This window comes from Saccoglossus kowalevskii, chromosome 12 (genome assembly GCF_978046115.1).
Source record: "Saccoglossus kowalevskii chromosome 12, keSacKowa6.1, whole genome shotgun sequence".
In the NCBI taxonomy this organism is placed as follows: domain Eukaryota; kingdom Metazoa; phylum Hemichordata; class Enteropneusta; family Harrimaniidae; genus Saccoglossus; species Saccoglossus kowalevskii.
In genome coordinates, this window is record NC_140652.1 from 605,404 (window position 1) to 633,192 (window position 27,789).

General features: G+C 36.3%; 1 protein-coding gene across 2 annotated transcripts in view; it reads right to left on the reverse strand.

Moving 5' to 3' along the window:
- LOC144358017 (EF-hand calcium-binding domain-containing protein 6-like) overlaps window positions 1–26,895 on the reverse strand; it is a 50,123-nt gene extending 23,228 nt beyond the window's left edge. Inside the window, exons 1-11 of one of the 2 annotated variants that reach the window (XM_085506323.1) lie at window positions 26,375–26,895; window positions 22,398–22,483; window positions 14,955–15,127; window positions 14,701–14,767; window positions 13,624–13,799; window positions 11,197–11,334; window positions 10,747–10,888; window positions 10,009–10,128; window positions 9,551–9,699; window positions 8,229–8,342; window positions 7,890–8,000 (exon numbers count right to left, since the gene is read on the reverse strand). In XM_085506323.1, the coding sequence (XP_085362449.1) occupies window positions 7,890–8,000; window positions 8,229–8,342; window positions 9,551–9,699; window positions 10,009–10,128; window positions 10,747–10,888; window positions 11,197–11,334; window positions 13,624–13,799; window positions 14,701–14,767; window positions 14,955–15,127; window positions 22,398–22,483; window positions 26,375–26,693 (1,595 nt within the window). In that variant the 5' untranslated portion in view covers window positions 26,694–26,895. The other variant, XM_085506324.1, reaches the window with a different exon arrangement.
- Between the last annotated feature and the right edge of the window lie 894 nt (window positions 26,896–27,789).

The following is a 27,789-nucleotide window of genomic DNA, read 5'->3' on the forward strand; positions in this document are numbered from 1 at the left end:
TTAATTAGCCAGTGTGGACTCAGGATTGTACAGATTTCTGATTAATTAGCCAGTGTGGTCTCAGGATTGCATACATTTATGATTAATTAGCCAGTTTGGTCTCATGATTGTACAGATTTCTGATTAATTAGCCAGTGTGGTCTCAGGATTCTACAGATTTCTGATTAATTAGCCAGTGTGGTCTCATGATTGTACAAATTTCTGATTAATTATCCAGTGTGGTCTCAGGATTGCACACATTTCTGATTATTAGCCAGAGTGGTCTCAGGATTGTACAGAGTTCTGATTAATTAGCCAGTGTGGTCCTAGGATTGTACAGATCTCTGATTAATTATCCAGTGTGGTCTCAGGATTGCATACATTTCTGATTAATTAGCCAGTGTGGTCTCAGGATTGCAAACATTTCTGATTAATTAGCCAGTGCGGTCTCAGGATTGCACAGATTTATGATTAATTATCCAGTGTGGTCTCAGGATTGCACAGATCTCTGATTAATTATCCAGAGTGGTCTCAGGATTGCACAGATTTCTGATTAATTAGCCAGTGCGGTCTCAGGATTGCACAGATTTATGATTAATTATCCAGTGTGGTCTCAGGATTGCACAGATTTCTGATTAATTAGCCAGTGTGGTCTCAGGATTGCAAACATTTCTGATTAATTAATCAGTGTTTTTTCAGGATTGCACAGATTTCTGATTAATTAGCCAGTGTGGTCTCAGGATTGCACAGATTTCTGATTAATTAGCCAGTGTGGTCTCAGGATTGCAAACATTTCTCAATAAATTAACCAGTGTTTTTTTCAGGATTGCATACATTTCTGATTAATTAGCCAGTGTGGTCTCAGGATTGCATACATTTCTGATTAATTAGCCAGTTTGGTCTCAGGATTGTACAGATTTCTGATTAATTAGCTAGTGTGGTCTCAGGATTGTACAGATTTCTGATTAATTAGCCAGTGTGGTCTCAGGATTGTACAGAATTCTGATTAATTAGCCAGTGTGGTCTCAGGATTGCACAGATTTCTGATTAATTATCCAGTGTGGTCTCAGGATTACACAGATTTCTGATTAATTGGCCAGTGTGGTCTCAGGATTGCAAACATTTCTGATTAATTAGCCAGTGTGGTCTCAGGATTGCATACATTTCTGATTAATTATCCAGTCTTTTTTCAGGATTGCATACATTTCTGATTAATTAGCCAGTGTGGTCTCAGGATTGCATACATTTCTGATTAATTAGCCAGTTTGGTCTCAGGATTGCACAGATTTCTGATTAATTAGCCAGTGTGGTCTCAGGATTGCAAACATTTGTGATTAATTAGCCAGTGTGGTCTCAGGATTACACAGATTTATGATTAATTATCCAGTGTGGTCTCAGGATTGCACAGATTTCTGATTAATTGGCCAGTGTGGTCTCAGGATTGTACAGATTTCTGATTAATTAGCCAGTGTGGTCTTAGGATTGCACAGATTTATGATTAATTATCCAGTGTGGTCTCAGGATTACACAGATTTCTGATTAATTGGCCAGTGTGGTCTCAGGATTGCAAACATTTCTGATTAATTAGCCAGTGCGGTCTCAGGATTGCACAGATTTATGATTAATTATCCAGTGTGGTCTCAGGATTGCACAGATTTCTGATTAATTAGCCAGTGTGGTCTCAAGATTGCACAGATTTATGATTAATTAGCCAGTGTGGTCTCAGGATTGCAAACATTTCTGATTAATTAATCAGTGTTTTTTCAGGATTGCACAGATTTCTGATTAATTAGCCAGTGTGGTCTCAGGATTGCACAGATTTCTGATTAATTAGCCAGTGTGGTCTCAGGATTGCAAACATTTCTCAATAAATTAACCAGTGTTTTTTTCAGGATTGCATACATTTCTGATTAATTAGCCAGTGTGGTCTCAGGATTGCATACATTTCTGATTAATTAGCCAGTTTGGTCTCAGGATTGTACAGATTTCTGATTAATTAGCTAGTGTGGTCTCAGGATTGTACAGATTTCTGATTAATTAGCCAGTGTGGTCTCAGGATTGTACAGAATTCTGATTAATTAGCCAGTGTGGTCTCAGGATTGCACAGATTTCTGATTAATTATCCAGTGTGGTCTCAGGATTACACAGATTTCTGATTAATTGGCCAGTGTGGTCTCAGGATTGCAAACATTTCTGATTAATTAGCCAGTGTGGTCTCAGGATTGCATACATTTCTGATTAATTATCCAGTCTTTTTTCAGGATTGCATACATTTCTGATTAATTAGCCAGTGTGGTCTCAGGATTGCATACATTTCTGATTAATTAGCCAGTTTGGTCTCAGGATTGCACAGATTTCTGATTAATTAGCCAGTGTGGTCTCAGGATTGCAAACATTTGTGATTAATTAGCCAGTGTGGTCTCAGGATTACACAGATTTATGATTAATTATCCAGTGTGGTCTCAGGATTGCACAGATTTCTGATTAATTGGCCAGTGTGGTCTCAGGATTGTACAGATTTCTGATTAATTAGCCAGTGTGGTCTTAGGATTGCACAGATTTCTGATTAATTGTCCAGCGTGGTCTCAGGATTGCACATATTTCTGATTTAATTAGCCAGTGTGGTCTCAGGATTGTACAAATTTCTGATTAATTAGCCAGTGTGGTCTCAGGATTACACAGATTTCTGATTAATTAGCTAGTGTGGTCTCAGGATTACACACATATCTGATTAATTAGCCAGTGCGGTCTCAGGATTGTACACATTTCTGATATTAATTAGCCAGTGTGGTCTCAGGATTACACAGATTTCTGATTAATTGTCCAGCGTGGTCTCAGGATTGCACATATTTCTGATTTAATTAGCCAGTGTGGTCTCAGGATTGTACAAATTTCTGATTAATTAGCCAGTGTGGTCTCAGGATTACACAGATTTCTGATTAATTAGCTAGTGTGGTCTCAGGATTACACACATTTCTGATTAATTAGCCAGTGCGGTCTCAGGATTGTACACATTTCTGATTAATTAGCTAGTGTGGTCTCAGGATTACACACATTTCTGATTAATTAGCCAGTGCGGTCTCAGGATTGTACACATTTCTGATATTAATTAGCCAGTGTGGTCTCAGGATTACACAGATTTCTGATTAGTTAGCCAGTGTGGTCTCAGGATTGTACAGATTTCTGATTAATTAGCCAGTGTGGTCTCAGGATTGTACAGATTTCTGATTAATTAGCCAGTGTGGTCTCAGGATTGCATACATTTATGATTAATTAGCCAGTTTGGTCTCATGATTGTACAGATTTCTGATTAATTAGCCAGTGTGGTCTCAGGATTCTACAGATTTCTGATTAATTAGCCAGTGTGGTCTCATGATTGTACAAATTTCTGATTAATTATCCAGTGTGGTCTCAGGATTGCACACATTTCTGATTATTAGCCAGAGTGGTCTCAGGATTGTACAGAGTTCTGATTAATTAGCCAGTGTGGTCCCAGGATTGTACAGATCTCTGATTAATTATCCAGTGTGGTCTCAGGATTGCATACATTTCTGATTAATTAGCCAGTGTGGTCTCAGGATTGCAAACATTTCTGATTAATTAGCCAGTGCGGTCTCAGGATTGCACAGATTTATGATTAATTATCCAGTGTGGTCTCAGGATTGCACAGATCTCTGATTAATTATCCAGAGTGGTCTCAGGATTGCACAGATTTCTGATTAATTAGCCAGTGCGGTCTCAGGATTGCATAGATTTATGATTAATTATCCAGTGTGGTCTCATGATTGTACAGAGTTCTGATTAATTAGCCAGTGTGGTCCCAGGATTGTACAGATTTCTGATTAATTAGCCAGTGTGGTCTCAGGATTGCATACATTTCTGATTAATTAGCCAGTGTGGTCTCAGGATTGCATACATTTCTGATTAATTAGCCATTGTGGTCTCAGGATTGCACTGATTTCTGATTAATTATCCAGTGTGGTCTCAGGATTACACAGATTTCTGATTAATTGGCCAGTGTGGTCTCAGGATTGCAAACATTTCTGATTAATTAGCCAGTGCGGTCTCAGGATTGCACAGATTTATGATTAATTATCCAGTGTGGTCTCAGGATTACACAGATTTCTGATTAATTGGCCAGTGTGGTCTCAGGATTGCAAACATTTCTGATTAATTAACCAGTGCGGTCTCAGGATTGCACAGATTTATGATTAATTATCCAGTGTGGTCTCAGGATTGCACAGATTTCTGATTAATTAGCCAGTGTGGTCTCAAGATTGCACAGATTTCTGATTAATTAGCCAGTGTGGTCTCAGGATTGCAAACATTTCTGATTAATTAATCAGTGTTTTTTCAGGATTGCACAGATTTCTGATTAATTAGCCAGTGTGGTCTCACGATTGCACAGATTTCTGATTAATTAGCCAGTGTGGTCTCAGGATTGCAAACATTTCTCAATAAATTAACCAGTGTTTTTTTTCAGGATTGCATACATTTCTGATTAATTAGCCAGTGTGGTCTCAGGATTGCATACATTTCTGATTAATTAGCCAGTTTGGTCTCAGGATTGTACAGATTTCTGATTAATTAGCTAGTGTGGTCTCAGGATTGTACAGATTTCTGATTAATTAGCCAGTGTGGTCTCAGGATTGTACAGAATTCTGATTAATTAGCCAGTGTGGTCTCAGGATTGCACAGATTTCTGATTACTTATCCAGTGTGGTCTCAGGATTACACAGATTTCTGATTAATTGGCCAGTGTGGTCTCAGGATTGCAAACATTTCTGATTAATTAGCCAGTGTGGTCTCAGGATTGCATACATTTCTGATTAATTATCCAGTCTTTTTTCAGGATTGCATACATTTCTGATTAATTAGCCAGTGTGGTCTCAGGGTTGCATACATTTCTGATTAATTAGCCAGTTTGGTCTCAGGATTGCACAGATTTCTGATTAATTGGCCAGTGTGGTCTCAGGATTGCACAGATTTCTGATTAATTAGCCAGTGTGGTCCCAGGATTACACAGATTTCTGATTAATTGGCCAGTGTGGTTTCAGGATTACACAGATTTCAGATTAATTAGCTAGTGTGGTCTCAGGATTGCAAACATTTGTGATTAATTAGCCAGTGTGGTCTCAGGATTGCATACATTTCTGATTAATTAGCCAGTGTGGTCTCAGGATTACACAGATTTCTGATTAATTAGCCAGTGTGGTTTCAGGATTACACAGATTTCTGATTAATTGGCCAGTGTGGTTTCAGGATTACACAGATTTCAGATTAATTAGCTAGTGTGGTCTCAGGATTACACAGATTTCTGATTAATTGGCCAGTGTGGTCTCAGGATTGCAAACATTTGTGATTAATTAGCCAGTGTGGTCTCAGGATTGCATACATTTCTGATTAATTAGCCAGTGTGGTCTCAGGATTACACAGATTTCTGATTAATTGGCCAGTGTGGTCTCAGGATTGTACAGATTTCTGATTAATTAGCTAGTGTGGTCTCAGGATTGTACAGATTTCTGATTAATTAGCCAGTGTGGTCTCGGGATTGCACAGATTTCTGATTAATTAGCCAGTGTGGTCTCAGGATTGCACAGATTTCTGATTAATTAGCCAGTGTGGTCTCAGGATTATACAGATTTCTGATTAATTGGCCAGTGTGGTCTCAGGATTGCAAACATTTGTGATTAATTAGCCAGTGTGGTCTCAGGATTGCATACATTTCTGATTAATTAGCCAGTGTGGTCTCAGGATTACACAGATTTCTGATTAATTGGCCAGTGTGGTTTCAGGATTACACAGATTTCAGATTAATTAGCTAGTGTGGTCTCAGGATTGCAAACATTTGTGATTAATTAGCCAGTGTGGTCTCAGGATTGCATACATTTCTGATTAATTAGCCAGTGTGGTCTCAGGATTACACAGATTTCTGATTAATTGGCCAGTGTGGTCTCAGGATTGCACAGATTTCTGATTAATTAGCCAGTGTGGTCTCATGATTGTACAGATTTCTGATTAATTAGCCAGTGTGGTCTCAGGATTGCACAGATTTCTGATTAATTAGCCAGTGTGGTTTCAGGATTACACAGATTTCTGATTAATTAGCCAGTGTGGTCTCAGGATTACACAGATTTCTGATTAATTGGCCAGTGTGGTTTCAGGATTACACAGATTTCTGATTAATTAGCTAGTGTGGTCTCAGGATTACACAGATTTCTGATTAATTGGCCAGTGTGGTCTCAGGATTGCAAACATTTGTGATTAATTAGCCAGTGTGGTCTCAGGATTGCATACATTTCTGATTAATTGGCCAGTGTGGTCTCAGGATTGTACAGATTTCTGATTAATTAGCTAGTGTGGTCTCAGGATTGTACAGATTTCTGATTAATTAGCCAGTGTGGTCTCAGGATTGCACAGATTTCTGATTAATTAGCCAGTGTGGTTTCAGGATTACACAGATTTCTGATTAATTGGCCAGTGTGGTTTCAGGATTACACAGATTTCAGATTAATTAGCTAGTGTGGTCTCAGGATTACACAGATTTCTGATTAATTGGCCAGTGTGGTCTCAGGATTGCAAACATTTGTGATTAATTAGCCAGTGTGGTCTCAGGATTGCATACATTTCTGATTAATTGGCCAGTGTGGTCTCAGGATTGCAAACATTTCTGATTAATTAGCCAGTGTGGTCTCAGGATTGCATACATTTCTGATTAATTAGCCAGTGTGGTCTCAGGATTACACAGATTTCTGATTAATTGGCCAGTGTGGTCTCAGGATTGTACAGATTTCTGATTAATTAGCTAGTGTGGTCTCAGGATTGTACAGATTTCTGATTAATTAGCCAGTGTGGTCTCGGGATTGCACAGATTTCTGATTAATTAGCCAGTGTGGTCTCAGGATTGCACAGATTTCTGATTAATTAGCCAGTGTGGTCTCAGGATTATACAGATTTCTGATTAATTGGCCAGTGTGGTCTCAGGATTGCATACATTGCTGATTAATTAGCCAGTGTGGTCTCAAGATTGCATACATTTCTGATTAATTAGCCAGTGTGGTTTCAGGATTGTACAGATTTCTGATTAATTAGCCAGTGTGGTCTCAGGATTGTACAGATTTCTGATTAATTAGCCAGTGTGGTCTCAGGATTGCATACATTGCTGATTAATTAGCCAGTGTGGATTTCTTCATTTACAAAATCATGTTGGCACAGTCTATAGTAGCAAAGAGAGAGCACTCAAGCACATCAAGCATACTGAAACTTCAAGAAGAAAACACTATTGTTGAGGAAATTGAACACACACTCAACATCATGGATTGTAGGTAATTTATAATGGCTAGCCAAGTCATACAGGGATGTCTGGTGCAGTATTTATGTCTATGTCTGACAAATCAAAGTATACGTAAATTTCATTACCAAAGTATCGGTACCCCACACTCTGAAGAGTAATATCAAAACTGCTGTAATTCTAGTTCCAATGTCTAGAATCATGATATGCACCGCATGGCTTTGTAATATGTACAATGAGATTTACACAAATGTTCAAGTATATCTCTGAAATGATCGAGGACTTAAAAATTCAAGGAAGATAGATTTGAATATAATGTGTCATCACCACTATAAGAACATCAAACTCCAACAAGCCTATGATAAGTCCATAAGCCAACAGTTCACACCAACACCAAGTTAATTATATCTTTCAAAGAAAATTATGATGCTTTATAAACTAGTTAATTGTAATAATGAACCATCCTAGTCATTTTATCATGCTGCATGGCACCCATGGCTTGTCCGGACATGCACTGACACATATAAACTTCCTGTTATGGTGCAACAAGACATATGTGGTGCATGTAGTGTTATCAAATCATTGGCAAAACCTGATAACAATTAAATAAAAGACTTACCTTAGAGATCCAAGTAATTGTAGAAACTCTTTATGAAAATATTCCACAAGTTTAGCTTCTACGTCTTGAATGGAGAGTGCACCAGGTGGAGTGAATGCACGTGTGTTAAATCTAGAATACAACAATTAAACAAATCTCACGTACTGTTCATCTTATGACCTACTCAAATGGTAATAATGAAAACACTGGGTTTTAATTTTTCTAAATTGAATATATGTGAATTTGTAAAACTACAATGCAAGACATTGTTTTCTTGACAAAAGTGAATATACAAATATAGGCAAATAGTGAAATTAAATGAAAATAAAAGGTTTTACAGTATTGCAAGATTCTACTTACTTGTGACAAGGGTCTGATATAACTCTGTGAGCCAAATCTCTTTCAGATCTTGACATAAATTTCAGGAGAAATTCTTTGTAGTTAACATTACCATCTGAGGTTGTCACAGAACACCTATAAAAATATAAATAAATGTCTACCAAATATACATATAATGCAAGGTCTGTGGGTCGTCCCAAGTAGGTCTGACAGTCATTCTAAAAAAGAGATCAGTTGGTCTTCCCAAAAAGGTCTGTCTGAGGGTCAGCCGAAATAACACATGCACTGAATGTAACAAAATATATGTGCTTTTGAAAGTATATCTATATAACAAATCCTTACCTCTTAAATGATTAAAAAATTAGATAATTATATTATAACAATAACAATAATACAATACAATGTTCAATACAATGTTATATAATGTTCATTGATGTTTAACACACATGTATCAATTTAGTAGATTGTAAGATGGTAATTGACTAATTACATAGTTCACACATCAAAGCAGACATTTTGCTTTGCTTTTTTGACTTTCCCTTCACTTCATTAATTACGAGTAAGCCAAAAATGGTCAACATGCAGTTGACCATATTGAATTATCCCAATATGTTCACCTTTAACCCATTATAATAATAATAACTTTATTGCCTCCATGTAAAAAGATTTACATAGGATAAGTACAGCAAAAAAGAGTTTTAAAATAATAACAAGATATATGTAAGAATTGTACAAAAAACAATACAAAAGGACTTAACTAGTATTTAAATGTTAAATAAATCTTTTTGTTGTGTAAATATAATTGGCAAGTTCTATAATTATGTCAGGATCTTTGCTTTGCATTATGTTCACTCAACCCAATATGTTCACCTTCAACCTAATATGTTCACCTCTAACCCAATATGCACCTCCAACCCAATATGTTCACCTTCAACCTAATATGTTCACCACTAACCCAATATGTTCACCTTCAACCCAATATGTTCACCTCTAATGCAATAAATTCACCTCTAACCCAATATGTTCAGCTCTAACCCAATATGTTCAGCTCTAACCCATTATGTTCACCTTCAACCGAATATGTTCACCTTCAACCTAATATGTTCACTTCTACCCCAATATGTTCACCTCTAACCCAATACATTCACCTTCAACCCAATATACTATACACCTCTAACCCAATATGTTCAACTTCAACCTAATATGTTCACCTTCAACCTAATATGTTCACCTCTAACTCAATAGATTCACCTTCAACCCAATATATACACCTCTAACCCAATATATTCACCTCTAACCCAATATGTTCACCTTCAACCCAATATATTCACCATGTGAGTTACCTTTCAATTAGACGGTTACACTCATGCCTTGTCATTTTGAAATCATATTCATTCATAACATTGTGAAAATCCATTTTAGAGACAACTCCTACACCAGTATGATCAAAGTGCTCAAAGCCCATGCGAAGAGCATGAAAATTAAACTCCATCTGAAATAAAACAAATAATTTATAGTTAGAAAACAATGCAAGTAAAACAAGTAATTGCACAACATATAACCTGTGAGTCCTCATGTTTTAGAAATATAAAAAGTTTGAAATTGAACAGTCTCGAAAAAAAAATGCATTCAACAAAACAAAATGGCCTCCAGTCAGCCATTTTGAGTCATATCTGAGAAACAAATTGATTTACATCAAGGTTCCATAATGTCTAATGTTTGTACCAAGTTTGAACAAAATCCATTCATACACAACTGAGTATTTTTAATATCAATTTCATGAACTATGAAAGGTACTTACCCTTCTAGTTAGGTAGGAAATGATATCAAGAGATGGTGTTTGTCTTTCAATCACAATTTCTTCTTGACTTTCTTCTTCTACTTTGCTTTTCTCAGTTTCTTCAGAATCTGGGATATTTGGCTGTAAAAATAAAGTCAGATCTGATGGTAGAAGACAGTTATTTGGCACCCTTGATTAGTAGCCAATGTACCTAGATACCTCATTGTCTAAGATATGACTGCAATGTATTTGTGCACAAGGAAACTGTCAGAATCTTTATACTAATTTGCATTTCAAACCACACATGATTTGACACATGACAGACAGACAGACATACATACATACATACACACATACATACATACATACATACATAAAAAAGTAAAAATGACAAAACAATCATTGAACTAGGAAAATTCATCCACACTTGTTTCAAATTATGACAAGAAAAAATCTTAAAATGCCAGATGCATCAACCAACCACCAAATAATTAAACTTTTTTTTTTCCTTCTTTTCAATTGTCTATGAATGTTTTGTGTTTTGGTTTTTTTTTGCTATCTTTTTGTATTACTTTATTGTATTTTCAACTAAGATCCCACTCCAGGATACGGTTTCAATAAAGATTATTATTATTTATTATTACATACAGACAGACAGACAGACAGACACACACACAGACACACAAACAGACAGACTTATAAGCAACTCATACTCATACTATATTCATATATTATTTGAAAGAAATCTTAAATTTTTACCACCCAGGATGTTTTAGGAAATGTCCTTCCTGGCCTTGGAGTTAGAGCATTGATTGTAACATGTGGACGGCCATGTTTATCCAGTCCTATCTGTGTAAAGAAGTAGGATGCTGGAATAGCACCGACACATTCCAAATCATACCTACAAAAAAACATTAAGTTGTTTTAATGACATTGAACAAAACTTGATGCATCAAGTTTCATAATTTGACATTAAAATAAGACATTGAGATGACACATTGACATAAGACATTGACATGACACATTGACATAAGACATTGACATGACACATTGACATAAGACATTGACATGAAACATTGATATGAAACATTGATATGACACATTGACATAAGATATTGACATGAAACATTGATATGACACATTGAAATGACACATTGACATAAGACATTGACATGACACATTGACATGACACACTGACATGACACATACCTTTGCCATAGCTTTGAGAACTGATCATCTTCTAGTTGCAATCCTACACTACTAATACATTCTTTGAGTTGTGGAGACACAATAACACCGTTAGGTTCAAAACATATTTCTGGCAAATGATGTCGAATATTAAAACCTCTGTAAAATAAAAGTAAATGCATTGATACCACTATACATGTACACAATACCATATATGCACACAATACCATATATGTACACAATACCATATATGTACACAATACCATATATGTACACAATACCATATATGTACACAATACCATATATGTACACAATACTATATATGTACACAATACCATATATGTACACAATACTATATATGTACACAATACCATATATGTACACAATACTATATATGTACACAATACTATATATGTACACAATACCATATATGTACAAAATACTATATATGTACACAATACCATATATGTACACAATACCATATATGTACACAATACCATATATGTACACAATACTATATATGTACACAATATATATGTACACAATACCATATATGTACACAATACCATATATGTACACAATACCATATATGTACACAATACCATATATGTACACAATACCATATATGTACACAATACTATATATGTACACAATACCATATATGTACACAATACTATATATGTACACAATACCATATATGTACACAATACTATATATGTACACAATACTATATATGTACACAATACCATATATGTACAAAATACTATATATGTACACAATACCATATATGTACACAATACCATATATGTACACAATACTATATATGTACACAATATATATGTACACAATACCATATATGTACACAATACCATATATGTACACAATACTATATATGTATACAATACTATATATGTACACAATACCATACATGTACACAATACTATATATGTACACAATACTATATATGTACACAATACCATATATGTACAAAATACTATATATGTACACAATACCATATATGTACACAATACCATATATGTACACAATACCATATATGTACACAATACTATATATGTACACAATACCATATATGTACACAATACCATATATGTACACAATACCATATATGTACACAATACTATATATGTACACAATATATATGTACACAATACCATATATGTACACAATACCATATATGTACACAATACTATATATGTACACAATACCATATATGTATACAATACCATATATGTACACAATACCATATATGTACACAATACCATATATGTACACAATACCATATATGTACACAACACTATATATGTATACAATACTATATATGTACACAATACCATATATGTACACAATACCATACATGTACACAATACTATATATGTACACAATACTATATATGTACACAATACCATATATGTACAAAATACTATATATGTACACAATACCATATATGTACACAATACCATATATGTACACAATACCATATATGTACATAATGCTTTATATGTACACAATGCTATATATGTACACAATACTATATATGTACACAATACTATATATGTACAAAATACTATATATGTACACAATACCATATATGTACACAATACCATATATGTACACAATACTATATATGTACACAATACTATATATGTACAAAATACTATATATGTACACAATACTATATATGTACACAATACCATATATGTACACAATACCATATATGTACACAATACTATATATGTACACACTACCATATATGTACACAATACCATATATGTACACAATACCATATATGTACACAATACCATATATGCACACAATACTATATATGTACACAATACTATATATGTACACACTACCATATATGTACACACTACCATATATGTACACAATGCCATATATGCACACAATACTATATATGTACACACTACCATATATGTACACACTACCATATATGTACACAATACCATATATGAACACACTACCATATATGTACACACTACCAATAAATGTACACACCAACATATATGTACACAATACCATATATGTACACAATACCATATATGTACACAATACCATATATGTACACAATACCATATATGTACACAATACCATATATGAACACACTACCATATATGTACACACTACCAATAAATGTACACACCAACATATATGCACACAATACCATATATGTACACAATACCATATATGTACACAATACCATATATGTACACAATACCATATATGTACACAATACCATATATGCACACAATACTATATATGTACACAATACTATATATGTACACAATACTATATATGTACACACTACCAATAAATGTACACAATACCATATATGTACACAATACCATATATGTACACAATACCATATATGGGTACACAAATTTGAGATGAAAAACATAAAAATATATTTACCCTTCAAGTACCCTTTGCCTTAAAAAGGCATGAGCAAAAGCTGCAGTTGAATATTGTGACTGTGTCTCTGCTGGAGCTCTACTTTTATCTCTTAAATAGTTTTCAGGATGCAGCTTACTTTTATCACATGACAACTGCTTCTTAGCAACAGGACTTAACCATTCTCTTTGGACAGTCTTTCAAAAATAAAGGATTAACAAGATACTGTCAATGCCCCCATACCCACATACCCAATGCCCCACAGACCCAATGCCCCACAGACCCAATGCCCCACATACCCAATGCCCCACAGACCCAATGCCCCACAGACCCAATGCCCCACATACCCAATGCCCCACATACCCAATGCCCCACATACCCAATGCCCCACATACCCAATGCCCCACATACCCAATGCCCCACAGACCCAATGCCCCACAGACCCAACGCCCCACATGCCCAATGCCCCACATGCCCAATGCCCCACATGCCCAATGCCCCACATACCCAATGCCCCACAGACCCAATGCCCCACATACCCAATGCCCCACATGCCCAATGCCCCACATGCCCAATGCCCCACATACCCAATGCCCCACATACCCAATGCCCCACATACCCAATGCCCCACATACCCAATGCCCCACATACCCAATGCCCCACATGCCCAATGCCCCACATGCCCAATGCCCCACATGCCCAATGCCCCACATGCCCAATGCCCCACATGCCCAATGCCCCACAGACCCAATGCCCCACATACCCAATGCCCCACATACCCAATGCCCCACAGACCCAATGCCCCACAGACCCAATGCCCCACAGACCCAATGCCCCACATACCCAATGCCCCACAGACCCAATGCCCCACATGCCCAATGCCCCACATACCCAATGCCCCACATACCCAATGCCGCACATACCCAATGCCCCACATACCCAATGCCCCACAGACCCAATGCCCCACATACCCAATGCCCTACATACCCAATGACACACATGTCTATTATGGTTGTAGTTGTTATAATGCATTTTATCCCATACAACAGCAGTCTGTTTCCCAGGAAGGTTTAGATTCCAATCACCAAATATGATTACCTCATTGTCTCTAAATTGTCCGATAAAATCATCAAAAGATATCATTTCTTTTTTATCCAAACCAATCCTAAATTGAATAAAAAAAGGAAGGAAGTATGATATAATATTCAATCAAACAATTATTTTTGAAATTGAGATATTAAATTAAACCGTTAAATACTTTTTTTTATTCAATTGGAAGGTATTGTTCTTTATACAATGTATATACTAGTAGTATGCAATGCACACAGTGATATTAACAGTTTTCAATTTACCTGTACAATAAGATTTGTAACTGGTCTGGTGTCAGATATCCACATAAATGGAACAATATTCTTGGCAAGGCACATCTTGACACAATACCTTGCCCTTTGGGATCATTGGATTTAAAGAGATGAAGTAATCCGTAATAACCAGTTGTTAGTCTTTCTTTTACCATTTCATACAACTGTAAATAATGGTAACTATGGTAACAGGCAATTGCAAGATTCTGTATGTATCCCAGCATGATCTAGTTAACTGATGGAAAGCATGCACAGTATCCCTTACTACATGTATCTACATGTATCAGACAGATGTTTAAATATTGGTTGAGATTGCGTAATATGCCTGAAAACAGCCTCATAAATGAAGCATACAGATTGGCAATCAATATGGATAACTCAGGTGTATTTTATTAAAACAATTCTCAAAGATCTTAATATGGAACATGAGTGGAAAATGGAGAGATTAATGAAAACAGCAACCTCAAATAATATTACTTTAAACAAACTTCAGAATAAACAGCAGGGATTCTCTGAAGAGTTCAGTGTAACATGCACTGTTCAGCCTAAGAGTTCAGTGTAACATGCACTGTTCAGTCTAAGAGTTCAGTGTAACATGCACTGTTCAGTCTAAGAGTTCAGTGTAACATGCACTGTTCAGCCTAGGAGTTCAGTGTAACATGCACTGTTCAGTCTAAGAGTTCAGTATAACATGCACTGTTCATCCTAAGAGTTCAGTGTAACATGCACTGTTCAGCCTAAGAGTTCAGTGTAACATACATTGTTTAGGCATGTTGTTCAGTGTAACATGCACTGTTCAGCCTAGGAGTTCAGTGTAACATGCACTGTTCAGTCTAAGAGTTCAGTGTAACATACATTGTTTAGGCATGTTGTTCAGTGTAACATGCACTGTTCAGCCTAGGAGTTCAGTGTAACATGCACTGTTCAGTCTAAGAGTTCAGTATAACATGCACTGTTCAGCCTAAGAGTTCAGTGTAACATGCACTGTTCAGCCTAAGAGTTCAGTGTAACATACATTGTTTAGGCATGTTGTTCAGTGTAACATGCACTGTTCAGCCTAGGAGTTCAGTGTAACATGCACTGTTCAGTCTAAGAGTTCAGTATAACATGCACTGTTCAGCCTAAGAGTTCAGTGTAACATGCACTGTTCAGTCTAAGAGTTCAGTGTAACATGCACTGTTCAGCCTAGGAGTTCAGTGTAACATGCACTGTTCAGTCTAAGAGTTCAGTGTAACATGCACTGTTCAGCCTAAGAGTTCAGTGTAACATGCACTGTTCAGCCTAAGAATTCAGTGTAACATGCACTGTTCAGCCTAAGAGTTCAGTGTAACATGCACTGTTCAGCCTAAGAGTTTAGTGTAACATGCACTGTTCAGCCTAAGAGTTTAGTGTAACATGCACTGTTCAGCCTAAGAGTTTAGTGTAACATGCACTGTTCAGCCTAAGAGTTCATTGCAACATGCACTGTTCATCCTAAGAGCTCAGTGTAACATGCACTGTTCAGTCTAAGAGTTCAGTGTAACATGCACTGTTCAGTCTAAGAGTTCAGTGTAACATGCACTGTTCAGCCTAAGAATTCAGTGTAACATGCACTGTTCAGCCTAAGAGTTTAGTGTAACATGCACTGTTCAGCCTAAGAATTCAGTGTAACATGCACTGTTCAGCCTAAGAATTCAGTGTAACATGCACTGTTCAGTCTAAGAGTTCAGTGTAACATGCACTGTTCAGCCTAAGAATTCAGTGTAACATGCACTGTTCAGCCTAAGAATTCAGTGTAACATGCACTGTTCAGCCTAAGAATTCAGTGTAACATGCACTGTTCAGTCTAAGAGTTCAGTGTAACATGCACTGTTCAGCCTAAGAGCTTAGTGTAACATGCACTGTTCAGTCTAAGAGTTCAGTGTAACATGCACTGTTCATCCTAAGAGTTCATTGCAACATGCACTGTTCATCCTAAGAGCTCAGTGTAACATGCACTGTTCAGTCTAAGAGTTCAGTGTAACATGCACTGTTCAGTCTAAGAGTTCAGTGTAACATGCACTGTTCAGCCTAAGAATTCAGTGTAACATGCACTGTTCAGTCTAAGAGTTCAGTGTAACATGCACTGTTCAGCCTAAGAATTCAGTATAACATGCACTGTTCAGCCTAAGAATTCAGTGTAACATGCACTGTTCAGCCTAAGAATTCAGTGTAACATGCACTGTTCAGCCTAAGAGTTTAGTGTAACATGCACTGTTCAGTCTAAGAGTTTAGTGTAACATGCACTGTTCAGCCTAAGAATTCAGTGTAACATGCACTGTTCAGCCTAAGAATTCAGTGTAACATGCACTGTTCAGCCTAAGAGTTTAGTGTAACATGCACTGTTCAGCCTAAGAGTTTAGTGTAACATGCACTGTTCAGCCTAAGAATTCAGTGTAACATGCACTGTTCAGTCTAAGAGTTCAGTGTAACATGCACTGTTCAGCCTAAGAATTCAGTGTAACATGCACTGTTCAGTCTAAGAGTTCAGTGTAACATGCACTGTTCAGCCTAAGAGCTTAGTGTAACATGCACTGTTCAGTCTAAGAGTTCAGTGTAACATGCACTGTTCAGCCTAAGAATTCAGTGTAACATGCACTGTTCAGCCTAAGAGTTCATTGCAACATGCACTGTTCAGCCTAAGAATTCAGTGTAACATGCACTGTTCAGTCTAAGAGTTCAGTGTAACATGCACTGTTCAGCCTAAGAGCTTAGTGTAACATGCACTGTTCAGTCTAAGAGTTCAGTGTAACATGCACTGTTCAGCCTAAGAATTCAGTGTAACATGCACTGTTCAGCCTAAGAATTCAGTGTAACATGCACTGTTCAGTCTAAGAGTTCAGTGTAACATGCACTGTTCAGCCTAAGAATTCAGTGTAACATGCACTGTTCAGCCTAAGAATTCAGTGTAACATGCACTGTTCAGCCTAAGAATTCAGTGTAACATGCACTGTTCAGTCTAAGAGTTCAGTGTAACATGCACTGTTCAGCCTAAGAGCTTAGTGTAACATGCACTGTTCAGCCTAAGAATTCAGTGTAACATGCACTGTTCAGCCTAAGAGTTTAGTGTAACATGTACTGTTCAGTCTAAGAGTTCAGTGTAACATGCACTGTTCAGCCTAAGAGCTCAGTGTAACATGCACTGTTCAGTCTAAGAGTTCAGTGTAACATGCACTGTTCAGTCTAAGAGTTCAGTGTAACATGCACTGTTCAGCCTAAGAATTCAGTGTAACATGCACTGTTCAGCCTAAGAGTTTAGTGTAACATGCACTGTTCAGCCTAAGAATTCAGTGTAACATGCACTGTTCAGCCTAAGAATTCAGTGTAACATGCACTGTTCAGTCTAAGAGTTCAGTGTAACATGCACTGTTCAGCCTAAGAGCTTAGTGTAACATGCACTGTTCAGTCTAAGAGTTCAGTGTAACATGCACTGTTCAGTCTAAGAGTTCAGTGTAACATGCACTGTTCAGCCTAAGAGCTTAGTGTAACATGCACTGTTCAGTCTAAGAGTTCAGTGTAACATGCACTGTTCAGCCTAAGAATTCAGTGTAACATGCACTGTTCAGCCTAAGAATTCAGTGTAACATGCACTGTTCAGTCTAAGAGTTCAGTGTAACATGCACTGTTCAGCCTAAGAGCTTAGTGTAACATGCACTGTTCAGTCTAAGAGTTCAGTGTAACATGCACTGTTCAGCCTAAGAATTCAGTGTAACATGCACTGTTCAGCCTAAGAGTTCATTGCAACATGCACTGTTCATCCTAAGAGCTCAGTGTAACATGCACTGTTCAGTCTAAGAGTTCAGTGTAACATGCACTGTTCAGTCTAAGAGTTCAGTGTAACATGCACTGTTCAGCCTAAGAATTCAGTGTAACATGCACTGTTCAGCCTAAGAGTTTAGTGTAACATGCACTGTTCAGCCTAAGAATTCAGTGTAACATGCACTGTTCAGCCTAAGAATTCAGTGTAACATGCACTGTTCAGTCTAAGAGTTCAGTGTAACATGCACTGTTCAGCCTAAGAATTCAGTGTAACATGCACTGTTCAGCCTAAGAATTCAGTGTAACATGCACTGTTCAGCCTAAGAATTCAGTGTAACATGCACTGTTCAGTCTAAGAGTTCAGTGTAACATGCACTGTTCAGCCTAAGAGCTTAGTGTAACATGCACTGTTCAGTCTAAGAGTTCAGTGTAACATGCACTGTTCAGCCTAAGAATTCAGTGTAACATGCACTGTTCAGCCTAAGAATTCAGTGTAACATGCACTGTTCAGTCTAAGAGTTCAGTGTAACATGCACTGTTCAGCCTAAGAGCTTAGTGTAACATGCACTGTTCAGTCTAAGAGTTCAGTGTAACATGCACTGTTCAGCCTAAGAATTCAGTGTAACATGCACTGTTCAGCCTAAGAATTCAGTATAACATGCACTGTTCAGCCTAAGAATTCAGTGTAACATGCACTGTTCAGCCTAAGAATTCAGTGTAACATGCACTGTTCAGCCTAAGAGTTTAGTGTAACATGCACTGTTCAGTCTAAGAGTTTAGTGTAACATGCACTGTTCAGCCTAAGAATTCAGTGTAACATGCACTGTTCAGCCTAAGAGTTTAGTGTAACATGTACTGTTCAGTCTAAGAGTTCAGTGTAACATGCACTGTTCAGCCTAAGAGTTTAGTGTAACATGCACTGTTCAGCCTAAGAATTCAATGTAACATGCACTGTTCAGCCTAAGAATTCAGTGTAACATGCACTGTTCAGCCTAAGAGTTCAGTGTAACATGCACTGTTCAGCCTAAGAGTTCAGTGTAACATGCACTGTTCAGCCAAAGAGTTCATTGCAACATGCACTGTTCATCCTAAGAGTTCAGTGTAACATGCACTGTTCAGCCTAAGAATTCAGTGTAACATGCACTGTTCATCCTAAGAGTTCAGTATAACATGCACTGTTCAGCCTAAGAGTTCAGTGTTACATGCACTGTTCAGCCTAAGAGTTCAGTGTAACATGCACTGTTCAGTCTAAGAGTTCAGTGTAACATGCACTGTTCAGCCTAAGAGTTCAGTGTAACATGCACTGTTCAGTCTAAGAGTTCAGTGTAACATGCACTGTTCAGTCTAAGAGTTCAGTGTAACATGCACTGTTCAGCCTAAGAGCTTAGTGTAACATGCACTGTTCAGTCTAAGAGTTCAGTGTAACATGCACTGTTCAGCCTAAGAATTCAGTGTAACATGCACTGTTCAGCCTAAGAGTTTAGTGTAACATGCACTGTTCAGCCTAAGAATTCAGTGTAACATGCACTGTTCAGCCTAAGAATTCAGTGTAACATGCACTGTTCAGCCTAAGAATTCAGTGTAACATGTACATTACAAAAGTGTTTTTGTCATTTTGGAGTAACAATGTAAAGAATGTACCTCTTGTGTTTTGATACAGTATGTGAGTGAAATACAATGATTCAGTTTATGTCCTAATAGCAAGTTGTGATTATCAATGGTTCGATCCAGGAGCTGGAAGCTATGTTTAAATGCGCAATGTAAGAATGCTTGATTTCATAACATGTAAAAACATGTGGACATCGGCATAAACAACTCAACATAATGTGAGATGTGTTGGCATGACAACTATACACATGTGGGGATATATTGCTGGTGAACTCTTGTTTATTATTCACTATTGTAAACTAACCCTGACACTGTGCAGGAATCCACCCATAAATAAATGCTTGTAACATCTGACTAACATCATATTGGTCTCATTCTTAAAGGGAACCTCAATCCAAACAACATAATGACCCCTAAAGAAAAAGCTCCACAAATGTAGGAGAATGCAATTTACAGTTTTGTTGTATCACTTTTCATTCTCTAGATATTCCACTTTTCATCAGTATTACGTAGTCAGCCATCTTGATTTTCAAGCAAAGAATTATGGGTAAAGTATGACATCATAGAATCTGTTGTCAGAAATTGAGAAAATGTTTTCATCTATACCTTCAAAAGTTGAACTTCAAATTGACTGAAAGTTTAGAAATTGGTAGCATACATGTACTGGTGCCATCCATGCTTATAAAATAGTTGTCATGGAAACAGAACTGAAAATATTTATTTTTATGTTTTTCTACCAAATGCCAAAATTTCCTTATATTGTATACAATTTACTAACGTGAGTATGTTATATAGGTGATATATCACATGTTGAGCACAAAAAGGGGACAAAAAAGTACCATTCTATATTTCACAACTAAAATATTGATTTTTATTTTTTTAACATTTTTAACAATATCTTCACTTTATGTGTATTTGTAAAATTCCAATTTCCATTACTATAATTATATACATGAGTAATATGCACAACGAAAATTTGAACTAATTCGCATCAGTATTTCTCATGTTATAGATGAAATAATTTTCTCAATTTCTGACAACAGATTCTATGATGTCATACTTTATCCATAATCCTTTGCTTGATAATCAAGATGGCTGACTACATAATAACGATGAAAAGTTGAATATCTAGAGAATGAAAACTGATAAAAAAAAGTGTAAATTGCATTCTCCTACATTTGTGGAGCTTTTTCTTTACGGGTCATTATGTTGTTTGGATTGAGGTTCCCTTTAAACAATCATTGTGGTGTATGAGGCTTCAATGTATTAGTTTAGTTATTTGAATACTGGATGCCCTGTGCTACGTTTCTTGAGGCTTCAATGTATTAGTTTAGTTATTTGAATACTGGATGCCCTGTACTACGTTTCTAAATTAATTTGGAGACATAGTTTCTATTGTCAATTTGCTGACCAAAGAGCCTCACTTACAATGTACACCTCTCTGTACACTAAAAGAATATAATTTATTGTTGGTGGTAGTCATGGTGATGATCTGTGACCTGGCTGTATATACATAAACTTTATAAATTGTTTTGTTGTTGAACACGGTGATATTCAGGTCAATAAATCACTTCAGTAAAGTGTAAAAGAAATAAATTCAATAAGAGATATTAATTAGGCCAAATAAAATAAATTTTGTGTTTCCTGTAACAATACTTAAATTAAATTAAAATGATCACATGAGCATAAATTTATTTTTTATATGCAAATCAGAAATGGTCATTTGACCAATATTATTTTGTGTATTTCCTTCATTGTAGTGAATGATTAGTGGTAATACTGTGAGCAAAAAATAAAATAGAAATCCCTGCCTACCTACCAAGTATTTAGTTTGGCTGTTACCAGAACACCAAATTTGTTACCATTATCACTAGACAACATTGAGTACACTCCATTTAAGATGCCTTAGTGATTAATATGATTTCGTATTTGGTTCTAGTCCAGAGTGCATCCACCTAAGATTGCTCATGTTAGTTTTAAAAACTCTTCTGATCAAAGCTACTGAAGTGAAAGATCATTGTGTATTTAAATACAATGAAATGCATATACCTCCTGTGGTCCATATCGATTTCTTGGTACAATATCAAGATTATTCCCTTTTGCAGTCTTTGCTCTGTCACCATTCTGAGTGTGAACTGAAAGCAAATCATAGAAAGCTGAAACTCCTGTGTTGCAGGTATATGTACATATAAATTTATTGATGTCTTTTGTTTTTTATTTTGTTTGAATAGAAATAAAGTTCTATTCTATTCTATTCTATTCTATTCTATTCTATTCTATTCTATTCTATTTACTGGCATACAATCACAGTTGTGTGTATCCAAGGCAACTTGTGTTAATTTTTTGCCACTGTTACTGATCAGCAAAATTGGCATTTAATTAACTTAAATTTTTATGTGATACGAACAATATAGTTTTAGCAATTCAATTCTTTTTGAAACCCATTCCAAATGAAAATAAATACATGTTGACTATAGCATGGATATTCTGCAATCTGATTGGTGTATATCTACTATAGTATGGCTATTCTGCAATTTGGTTGGTGTACATCTACAATAGCATGGCTATTCTGCAATTTGATTGGTGTATATCTACTATAGCATGGCTATTCTACAATTTGGTTGGTGTACATCTACAATAGCATGGCTATTCTGCAATTTGATTGGTGTACATCTACAATAGCATGGCTATTCTGCAATTTGATTGGTGTATATGTACTATAGCATGGCTATTCTGCAATTTGATTAGTGTACATCTACAATAGCATGGCTATTCTGCAATTTGATTGGTGTACATCTACAATAGCATGGCTATTCTGCAATTTGATTGGTGTACATCTACAATAGCATGGCTATTCTGCAATTTGATTGGTGTACATCTACAATAGCATGGCTATTCTGCAATTTGATTGGTGTACATCTACAATAGCATTGCTATTCTGCAATTTGATTGGTGTATATCTACTATAGCATGGCTATTCTACAATTTGGTTGGTGTACATCTACAATAGCATGGCTATTCTGCAATTTGATTGGTGTACATCTACAATAGCATGGCTATTCTGCAATTTGATTGGTGTATATCTACTATAGCATGGCTATTCTGCAATTTGATTGGTGTATATGTACTATAGCATGGCTATTCTGCAATTTGATTGGTGTACATCTACAATAGCATGGCTATTCTGCAATTTGATTGGTGTACATCTACAATAGCATGGCTATTTTGCAATTTGATTGGTGTATATGTACTATAGCATGGCTATTCTGCAATTTGATTGGTGTACATCTACAATAGCATGGCTATTCTGCAATTTGGTTGGTGTACATCTACAATAGCATGGCTATTCTGCAATTTGATTGGTGTACATCTACAATAGCATGGCTATTCTGCAATTTGGTTGGTGTACATCTACAATAGCATGGCTATTCTGCAATTTGATTGGTGTATATCTACTATAGCATGGCTATTCTGCAATTTGGTTGGTGTACATCTACAATAGCATGGCTATTCTGCAATTTGATTGGTGTACATCTACAATAGCATGGCTATTCTGCAATTTGGTTGGTGTACATCTACAATAGCATGGCTATTCTGCAATTTGTTTGGTGTATATCTACTATAGCATGGCTATTCTGCAATTTGGTTGGTGTACATCTACAATAGCATGGCTATTCTGCAATTTGATTGGTGTATATCTACTATAGCATGGCTATTCTGCAATCTGATTGGTGTATATCTACTATAGCATGGCTATTCTGCAATCTGATTGGTGTATATCTACAATAGCATGGCTATTCTGCAATTTGGTTGGTGTACATCTACAATAGCATGGCTATTCTGCAATTTGGTTGGTGTACATCTACAATAGCATGGCTATTCTGCAATTTGATTGGTGTATATCTACTATAGCATGGCTATTCTGCAATTTGGTTGGTGTACATCTACAATAACATGGCTATTCTGCAATTTGATTGGTGTATATCTACTATAGCATGGCTATTCTGCAATCTGATTGGTGTATATCTACTATAGCATGGCTATTCTGCAATCTGATTGGTGTATATCTACTATAGCATGGCTATTCTACAATTTGGTTGGTGTACATCTACAATAGCATGGCTATTCTGCAATTTGATTGGTGTAGATCTACTATAGCATGGCTATTCTGCAATCTGATTGGTGTATATCTACTACATACTTGATTGTAAAAACAAAGTTGCTAATATTACAAAAATTAGTATTATTATTGCTCAATTTAAGAAGAGATGAAATAAGACAAAGCAATGAACAAGCCATTATAGGTCCGATTTACCCATTTCAAATAATAAATTTATGTATTTCAAAAACAAGACATTGTCAATGATAGTCTCCATCCTGTTTTTAGTGACTGTTGCACCCAAATTAGAAGCAAACCAATATCACATACACCAAATTGGTGAAGGTACATCCAAGATATTGTTGAGGATGCATAATGATAAGTTCAAATGTTGTTTTGGGTTGTAAAATGACCACCCATCAGTTTGAATGAACATACATCTATGTGTATTTAGTACCTAGTTTGAATAAAAATCAGTCAAAGAATTTTCAAGAAATGGTTAAAGACCAACATGACTACCAGTCGGCCATTTTGAAGCAAATCACACACAAAAAATGACAAGCACCTGGAGGGCATTTATCATCTTTGATGTTCATGCCTGAAAAATGGTTGATGTTCAAGTATTGATTTTTGGTGTTTTTTGGGACTAAAACTACCACCAGTCATACTATTTAATCTGTAACCAACCTGAATCATTCAATAATTCCAGAAACAAACTGAAAGCCTTTACAATATTACTGTATTTCGCAGATACTCAATCACTGAACTATGCTGATTTGTTGAATTATTCTGCCTTATATGCATGTTATTAGGAGTTATATTTTGACACACCACTGGAAGTTTGGATCTGAAATCTTACTACTCGTACTGGAATGATTCGTTTATATTTTAAGTTTATTCAAATTGAGATTATAAGACTTCTTCATTTATTGTTTTATTTTTGAGATCATAATTTCTATATGTACAGACCCAAATTTATTTACACTGTACATATAAAATGTCTATGCTGTGTGCTGTACCACTCTTCTAGGAATGTAACCACATCACCCCCTGTCTTCTCCGATGTTGTCCATGAGGGAAGAACTAAGGTTTGCCTAAATAATATCCATTCTATCTGATTTATGAGCATTTCTACAATTGGGTTTTGGTTTGCATTGATTCTGCATGAAACTACTATACCAGTTGCAGAAAATGCTGCTGCCAAAAACTGTTGAGTTTATATATAAACAGAAACATTAAGGGTTGCACTATTGCAAAGTGTTTATTGGGAAAACAATCATATTATTATTACTTTACACTCACTGTAACCATGGAGTTTTTTTACCTCCATGCTGTAACCAACATTTGTGACTACATCAAATTGTTGTTTGTACACACAGGTGATTGAATTTCAATGGATCTCACAACAAATGTATAGCAGCAGTGTATTTCTACTTTATTTCTACTTTATTTTGATCACATGGATCATGCATGGACTCATAGATGATGTTGATATTAAACTACACATTTTTGTACATACTTGACTATTTTGGGGTGCCTTTAAGGTCGATTTAAAAAAACAATTGATTGATATTAAATTTATTATTTTGTTCAAACGCTGTGTATTCTACCGTAATGACCCCCCCCCCCTCAAAAAAACAAATTGGGATGAGGGTTTTTTACAAAATGAGCTCACTATTTCTATTGTATTTACTGTGGATGGGCTTGTGGGTATTCAACCTCCATTGTGTTGTCTGATCCGACATAAATAAGGCTACTTGAGGTAGCATTTACTGGTGACCTGCCAAACAGATTGTGTGACAGTATTGTACAAGTGACTTCCATAAAGGACAGTCAGTTCTATTCAAACGCAATGAACGGAACAAATGATACGTATTAGATCTGAGTATCATCAACAATTATAAAGCCCATTGTCTGCGAAACTTACCTGGCGGCCAAGTTAACAACCTAGTATGCCGGTATTTTAAATCATCGGTCACGTCATCACCGTGTTCATCATTCTTACGTAGAGGCGGTAAATTAGACTTATCCAGTCCCAGTTGAGCGTCACCGTCATTGCCGACAGTCACAAATGTCTGAGTTCTTGTTCCCAATCCGTTTGGTGAAAACAGTGATCCCCTGGACGACCCTCGGACACTGAGTGTGCTTGCGTCACCCTTGCGAGCATTTGGGTGTTCAATAACCGGTAAACGTGGTCTAAATGACATCGCTGAAGCCGATCGCGAAGTTACAAAAGCAGTCGCCATATTTCTTAACGCGTCCAGCTGCAACAGGTGGATAGCGACCCAACTCTGAGTTGACCCTTTACTCGTAGCACTGACAAATATTTCAGTTTCTTCCTTCCGTCTTGTATGAGTTTAGTAACCAGTGTGGACAGTGTCGCGTTAATATATTTACAATAAATTGCTGTAAACAGTATCTAACACATATACTCAGCAGGGTCGCTCGGTACACAAGTTGTTATGTCCTTTGAAAGGTCATGGAACATTTCATTATAAGTAAAGAGGGGCCAAGCCGTGACAAATATGAACACAACGTACCCAAAACGATGCATTTAAGAGCAGTGAATTACGTAATGCAGGAATTTATTAGATAGTATGATTGCAAATAAACCAGATAATAGGTTTAGTTACAGAAGTGTGATTTCTCAACTGCTCAGAAAAGTCGGCTCTCCCTACGGTAAAAATAGTTGGAGGTTCCATTGCCTAGATACAGCTTCAGCGTCGCTGAAACAAATCGAGTCAAAGGGTATGATAAAGTTACTCATTTGCATAATAGCAGCCTTTTAGTGAAAATCGATATCGTTTGATACGATGTTCACAGAGCACAACACACATGTTTCTCTCTTCATTTCCGTTAAAACCCCTGACAATTGTCACACACTGCACGTTGAATGCTTCATTTCCTGTAGCTATCACGTGTTTCCGATGCGCAGCTGCTTCTGATGAATGTCCTGAACCAATAAACCCTACATGTAACACAGTCACTTGGGGGCTGAAAATCAATAAATACTATTTTTTTGCAAAAAAATCATCCGCTATACGTATAGCAGAGGATTTTTTTTTTTAAATTAGTATTTATTGATTTTCAACCCCCAAGTGACTGTGACATGTAATCAATTTAGCTGGTATTATTGTAAACATATGTTTTGTTTGTGGAGCTATACATGCGTCAGGGGAATAACATGACTTAATTTATGTGGGAGTGAAACATTAAATTAAATTTTAGAAATGGTGTGGGTTCATTTAATCTATTTCAATACGTTTGGTGTGGGTTCATTTAGTCTAAGTCAATACGTTTGATGTGATTTCATTTAGTCTAAGTCAATACGTTTGTTGTGAG